The sequence below is a fragment of the Adiantum capillus-veneris genome, chromosome 2 (genome assembly GCF_014529385.1).
Source record: "Adiantum capillus-veneris isolate H3 chromosome 2, ASM1452938v2, whole genome shotgun sequence".
NCBI lineage: Eukaryota > Viridiplantae > Streptophyta > Polypodiopsida > Polypodiales > Pteridaceae > Adiantum > Adiantum capillus-veneris.
The window spans coordinates 148,010,228-148,017,303 of record NC_140932.1 but is presented as its reverse complement, the minus strand read 5'-3'; the positions used below and the strand labels follow the sequence as shown (position 1 = coordinate 148,017,303).

The 7,076-nt window shown below is 45.8% G+C and overlaps 1 protein-coding gene across 1 annotated transcript; it reads left to right on the top strand.

Annotated features, from left to right (window-relative positions):
- Positions 1–1,108: 1,108 nt before the first annotated feature.
- Positions 1,109–3,711, top strand: LOC147463827 (F-box protein At1g67340-like). The gene is made up of 3 exons (XM_086491468.1): positions 1,109–1,711; positions 2,164–2,326; positions 2,426–3,711. Exons 1-3 carry the CDS (start codon positions 1,467–1,469, stop codon positions 3,398–3,400), a joined length of 1,383 nt encoding a protein of 460 aa, XP_086347594.1. The 5' UTR covers positions 1,109–1,466; the 3' UTR covers positions 3,401–3,711.
- The last annotated feature ends 3,365 nt before the right edge of the window (positions 3,712–7,076 follow it).

The window sequence follows — 7,076 nt, the reverse complement described above, 5'->3', positions numbered from 1 at the left end:
TGAGACTCCTCAAGAGTCAGAGTCCAAGTATCTCTCTCTTTCTCTCTCTCTCTCTCTCTCTCTCTCATCATTCTCAGCAAACTCACCTCCGTTAAAGGTGGCTCTTTAGCATGTGGGCACTGCGCTTACATCTGCTCTTGCTTCCAGCTTGTTAGGTGGACTCGATATAAAGCCTTGCAATTGGTGGCCGCATTTGATTATATAGTACAGTCCAATGCGGCCTCTCTCTCTCTCTCTCTCTCTCTCTCTCCCCTTTCGATGTACCGACAATTTCTCTCTCCCTGTCTTGCGAGTGTTGTTGCCTATGTTTCTGTTTCGCTCAGGCCACTCTAGCCGAATGAAGTTGCTTTTGACACGTGGCTGGGGGAGAGGCTAGAATTCCTCCCCGCTTTGTATATAGTATAGATGCCTCCTCTTCAAAAGGAAGTAGCCGGGCTGAGATGATAGTGCATACCTATCAACCATCTAGAGAAGTATTCTAAGAACGAGAAAATTTGCTGCAAATCAGAGAGCATACGGTTTGCAGAGCCTTGTCTCAATCCTATTATCCATTTGCAAGTGGAGTTATATGAACAAGCCGAGGACTTGTTGATCTGTGAATCGGTGGAGAAATATTGCTCTGTTAGATAAACTCGTTGCAAGAGTACGTGAACACCATCGCTGATCTGATGCTTTATTTTGATGTAATCTGCTGTAATTTCTAAACCCGGGGTGGCAATGTGGTTACTACTAAGGCTATGGTCACACGAAGCTTATTTATCAAAACATACCAAAAGAAATAGAAGTGCATGATCTTGCAAGAAAGAGGTTTATGTGGAACGTCCCTAAGAGATGGTAGGGTAAGTTAATTCAAATATTTTGGGTATGAGCTAAAGGCGAGTATTACTATCTAGAGAGAGATACTAGGATCCTAAGATTCTAGAAAGAGAGAGAGGGAGGAGGGACCTGGAGGGTTGTGTTGTGAGAAGACCGCCTGGCGCCTATTGATGTGCAGTGGGTCTAGAGAGAGAAGGAATGTAGAAAGAGAGTGAGGGAGTTTGAGAAAAGAAGGAAGAGAAAGGCCCAAAGAAGTTGAAGCACGCGGCACATGTATTTGTAAGCGGTCAGCTTAGAGCTAGCGTTTGTGTGTTTGTTGTGTGTGTGTGTGTGTGTGTGTGAGAGAGAGAGAGAGAGAGAGAGAGAGAGCGCGCGAGAGAGAGAGAGAGCTTGTTCAATGTTGTAAACAGTGTGTGAGAACCAGCACATGTATAATCACACACCCACACACATACACGCCGTTGTCTTCTTCTGTTCTTCGTCCACCTCCCGCCTTCTTCCACTTCCATGTCCCCTCGCATTTATTAACCTGCCAAGCTCCCTTCGCCAGCATGGGTGTGGACTTGCTGCTCTTCTGTGAATAGAGCTCTTCTTTAACCATTTGAATTCCCTTCTCCTCAGATATAGGCATAGAGACAGAGAGAGAGAAGATGCGAACGCGGGCAAGCGTGTACCCTTCTCCTACCGACGGTATCACCTTCTATATCAGACCAAGGCTGGTCTCGCACAAGCGGAGAAAGCTGTGTGCGCAGAGATCAGAGACGGAAGTGCAACCTCTTCCTCCCTGCTCTTCCTCCTCTTTCGACAAACTACATGATGAGCTTGTGGTTTCGGTAATGGTGGCGCTGAGCTCTTCAGCAACGGAACCTGCTGATCTCATAAATGCGATGCTGATGTATGTTTCCTGCTCTCTTTTGTTGTGATATTGTAATCTGCTTGCTAAAGTTGACAAATTTTTTTTTTGCTGCCTTGCCCATATGGCTATCGGATGCAGTAAGGGTGAGCATCATGTGCCGCTAATGTGCTACATGCATTTTATTCTTGCCTGACATTGTGTCTTTTAGGTTGATTTGTAGTGCATCATTATGGGTGTGCATCATGCGCCATAAATGCGTTTAATGGATCATATACTTGCAGTGCAAATTGCAGAGGTTCTGATGTGCTTCGTGTGCTTGTCTTGTTATCTTATACCCAATTTTGGATGTTTCAAGGGGTACATCTCTGCAATCTGCTGTGTGCTTAGAGCCATCCCGTGATGTCTGCGCTGTGGTTAGCACATACCAGTAGCATGTAAACATGTTCAGTACCTGAATCAAATTAGGTTATTCTGCTGTTTTGTGTCCACAGATGCAAGCGTTTTTGCGCAGCGGCTACCCATCGCCAAGTGCTTGCAAATGTGTCTCCCTCTGCACTTACTGGCTCTGCTGGTAAATGGTGTGATGGTGCACATATGTTTTTGCAACGATGCACAGATTCTGGCAATGTGGAGGCTGCCTACACTCTGGGCATGGTGAGTGCTGACCTATTCTGAGTTCCTTTGCTTTTCTCCAGCTTTGTAATCTTTTCTTCTCCTCTTGCTTGAGTGTAATGTCATGATTTGACTCCTCAGATTCGTTTCTACTGCTTCAATGAGCGTGAGGCTGGTGTAGCCCTCATGGCACAAGCAGCGATGAAACCGCATGCTCCAGCCCTTCACTCTCTTGCAATCATCCAGTTCAATGGAAGTGGTGCAACCAGAAAGGACAAGAATCTCAAGAATGGGGCTTCCCTGTGTGCCAAAGCGGCGGCACTCGCGCATGTGGATGCGATGAGGGAACTTGGGCACTGTTTGCAAGATGGATATGGAGTGCCAAAGAATGTGCCAGAGGGCCGGCGCCTATTGCTTGAGGCGAATGCACGCGAGGCGGCGGCAGCTGTTGCAGCATCGCCCCGTGACTTTCTAGAAACAGCCTTGCAGCTGGCGCATACGACACGGTCAAGGTGCCTTCACAATCATCATTATAACCCCTACCATCAACATGGCCTTCATCACAGATCAGCGGTAGCAGCGATTCATAAGCTTGAGGCAGCTCACCAGGCAGCCATATCGGCAGCTGTGGCAATTCAGACCTTGGGCCAACCGGGTGTGATGGTGGCCAGGCAAGGAACAGGTGAGCAGGCTATAGCTGTACAGGCCCCGCTCTCGCTCCATCGCCATCCCGTCTATCGGCTTCTTCATGGAGGCGGATGCTCGCTTCTAAGTGACTTCGGATGCAATGTGCCACCCCCCAAAATTCATATTGCAAATAAGTTTTTGGTGGAATGGTTCTCTTCATACCCCCCTGTGCTTGGTCTACGACTCTGCTCGCATGCCAATTGTGGGCGGCCGGAGACAAGAAAGCATGAGTTTCGACGGTGCTCAGCATGTGGCACTGTCAATTACTGCTCACGAGCATGTCAAGCACTTGATTGGAAGTTGAGGCATAAATACCATTGCCGACCGGTTGCAGATTGGGAAGCAGAGGTGGATGACGATGATGACCAAGCTGCAGATGACGAGGATGATGATGTTGATGGCAATGATGGGGTTGTGCAAAATACTTGAACAAAGATGGATGAGGGATTTTGATTCCTTACATGGGTTTGTGCATCTTTAGTGTCTATACATGTGTTCTTACATGGTGGATCTTTGCCACTGGCTTCGGCAAGGGCAGCAGACAACATTGTTCATCCGACCGTCTTTGTCTATATGTCCAGAGTGCATGCAAAATTTTGACCTTAGCTTGTTGTGCATGCACTGGGCTCTTCTGCTTCACTCTATGTTACCTGCCATGGAGTCCGACAAAATCCTAGAGAGTAATTTCCTGTGTATACAGCTTCCTTTCTTAATGTCAAGGAACAGAACTTCCAAGTGTATGTTGTGAAGTAAGGGTTGTCTCATCCATAGGGGTTGGTGAAAGCAAGAGGGCTACCGGAATGGTGCTCTGTTGTTCCTGCTTACTGCTTAATGAGAGCCTTCTACACTAGGCTGACCATTATTGCAGAATGCATTAATTTTTGTTCTCTCTCTCTCTCTCTCTCTCTCTCTCTCTCTCTCTCTAAGGTCTCTTGGGATAGTTTCCTACAACGTTAAAATTCTCTTCTTCTTCCCTCTCGCGCGTGCATTCATAGACGGGCCCCCGGGGGGGGGGGGGGGGGGGGGGGGGGGGGTTTCCATCTTTGTATCCTAGTGCACACCGATTATGGCCGTTCGCATGTCGCTGTGGAGTTGTCCTGCATAGTAAGAACATACAATAGAGTCTAAAGACACTTTAGTTATGGCTTGCCCTGCATGCCTTGTACGAGTCCATAATTTGCTTTGCAAGAAGGTTTAATTGTATAGGAAGCCGCTCATTGGTATGGAGGCTGTCCCTTGTGTTGAAAGTCTGATGTTGTTGTGTAAGATGTATCACCCTACTGGGCAACAAGCACTAATACAACCAATGAAGCTAATTTGGAAGGGAGGGATGCATCATCCCATTTCTTGCTTTGGGAAGTCTGCCGTGGTGGTGGCCGAAAGCTGCGGTTGTGGCCATGGCAAATGCCAGTTCCAATGCCCCAGTGGGTTCCATTTGCATGAGTAAATCCACAGCACGTCCCAATGGAATGACAGTCCAAAGGAATTGAGTATAAACCATCTAAACACATGAAGCACAAGCAAAATCCCTTATGGCATGCAGGGTGCATTGGGCAAAGGTGCAAATTTTCGGGAGTTTTTGACATTTGAGGGTCAGAACTCAGTCAGAACTATGAGCTGTTGCCAATCTGCAATCGCTGAGGGGCAGGAGCATAGCATGTAAGTTCAGCAGAAGCGGTTATCTAGCCCCATATTTTTACACATTTTTATCATGCAGAAGGGTACCAATTGGAAGGGAGAGACAGACTGAAAAGGATAAAGGGAGTGATATATTGCATATTCCCAATTTGAAAGGGAGAACAGATTGATAGGAAAAGGGTGTGTTAAATAGATGAGAAATCTTCAAATTATGGGTGCTAAAACTAGGCCTTGAATGCACGTGATATATGGAGGGTTTACATTTAGTGAACCCTTCAAGAATTTGTGGCACACTTAGCCTTGAGTGGGGTCTACCGTTTACACCTACCTACCCTGTTGAGGGATACAATTTGGATTTGGTTTGTTTAAAGTGTGATGCTGTAGAGGTACACAAGCTGCATCAACTTTCCCATGCTCTCCTCTCATCAGTGGCTTCCTAAAATTCAACAGCTTTTGGAGAAAGCAAACCCTCCTTTTCCAACAGCAACTTTTGGTATTATAACCTCTGCAAAAAGTAGGAGAAGTATGGGATACTATGCCTCTTAAGGGTCAAAACATGGAAAGAAAGATTCCTAAAGGCTTGCAACTTTGCAAATTAGCAACAGTTAATAATTTTCTCCTTCACAATCATGAGTTGGATCTTATTGACAAGGGGGTGGGTATGTGTATGCATTACTTATTTGTATAAACAAAATAAAGATAAATAAATAAATAAACATATGTGTGTGTGTGTGTGTGTCCTTTCCAAGGAACGTTTTTTGATGAGGACTTGAAATTTTTTTGCCGTGCATTTGAAGGTTGAATTTGGAGAAACGTGCATGCCGGCCTATTCGAGAACACATTGCACAACAGGAGGAGGAGGAGGCTTCCCTTTCAAGAGAGATGGAAGCACACTTGATGCACCCTTTCCCGATGTTAAGAGTTGTGTGTCTTTAGGAGAGTTGATTTCACTGATTTGAATATATACTTTACAAGGGCACGCCTGAGCTTGACTTTTGAGCCATACGGATTGTGTTGCTTTCTATGTTAGCAATAAGAGGGCCTTGAAAGACCTCCCTTGTGGGCTATCACTATGGTTTCTCCTCAGCAAGTTGGAGCTGGACCCCTCTCTCTCCCTCCCCCCCCCCCCAAAAAAAAAGAAAAAGAAGAAAGAAGAAGACTATAGAACTCTTCTCTTTCTCTCTCCCTCTTTATCGTGCATGCAGAGGAGCTTCTCTCGTTTGGACTTTTAGTCTTCATATTGCAGCTTTTGACACGTGTAAAGGGCACTCGCTCTGTTGTTATAGAATATTCATATAGATTTTAAACTCTTCTCCTCTTGTCAAGGAGGGGTCTCCACATAGGGGGATAGATTGTTTTGAATCCCCCCCCCCCCAAAAAAAAACTAACTTCACCTCAAGGAGCTACAATTGCCAAACGAATGTATTACGCGTTCGCATGAGGTGTATCGCGTCCAAACAATCAAATCGGCTTCTCTTTTACGACGGAGGGGACGTACCTTAGTTTATCATTAGGCCAAAATTGTAACTATTGCAGTTTTTGTCGGGACTCCAGTGTGATGCATCACACATAGACATTTGCATGGCATGTGATCACACAATAGATAAACTAGCAAGAATGACTTCTACAATTTGTCAATTGGTGTGATGGCTATGCAAATCAACGGAGCTTACTTGTTTTTGCTTGCTTGCTCTCTCACCGTAGACTTGCACGTGTGCCCACACCAATGTTGGGATTTCAAGGGTGCCCTATTTTTTTCAAAAGACAGGCACTCATCTGGGATGAAGAGACTAGATACTGGAAAAACATTTCTCTACACTGGTCTCCATGGGGCCCCATTTTGCAAGGTCTTGTTCTTGATCACCATTGGATCGAGATTGCAAGACGACTCAACCACAAATGCTTTGGCACCCTGGCCTCTGTGTGGAACCATTGGAAGGAGGATGGCAATCTCTCAAACGATTGAAAGAGGTCAATAGCCTATCCCTACAAGAAGAGGTCCTAACTTGCTCTATATGGCAATTGAGTGGAAGGCATGGAAGTGGCCCGAGGGAAGGTCATTCCTTTCTCCCTCGACAAAGAGCATTTATGAGAAGCTGGCAGTGGGTTGGGCATCTTAATAAAAGTTGGTCCAAAAAGTGGAGCAAGATCAAATGGAGTCAATTGTTCGAGAACATATGGTACTCTCAATGGGAAGATGAACAGAAACTCTTCCTTTGGAAACTGCTTTTTGGTTTTCTACCAACCAGGGAGAAGGCCAAAGGAAGGGGTCTTAGCGATGAACCTGCATCAGATGCAATCAGCAAACTAAGATCATCTCCCACCTCATATGGGGATGCCCAACGATCAAGAGCATCAGTAGAAGAGTTTGCAAATGGGTGTTTTTCTAGCTTGGCACACCATTCTTTAGATGAGACCTAGTGATGGGCTCCAAACGCTTGGATGATGAAGAGTTGAGGACATAAAT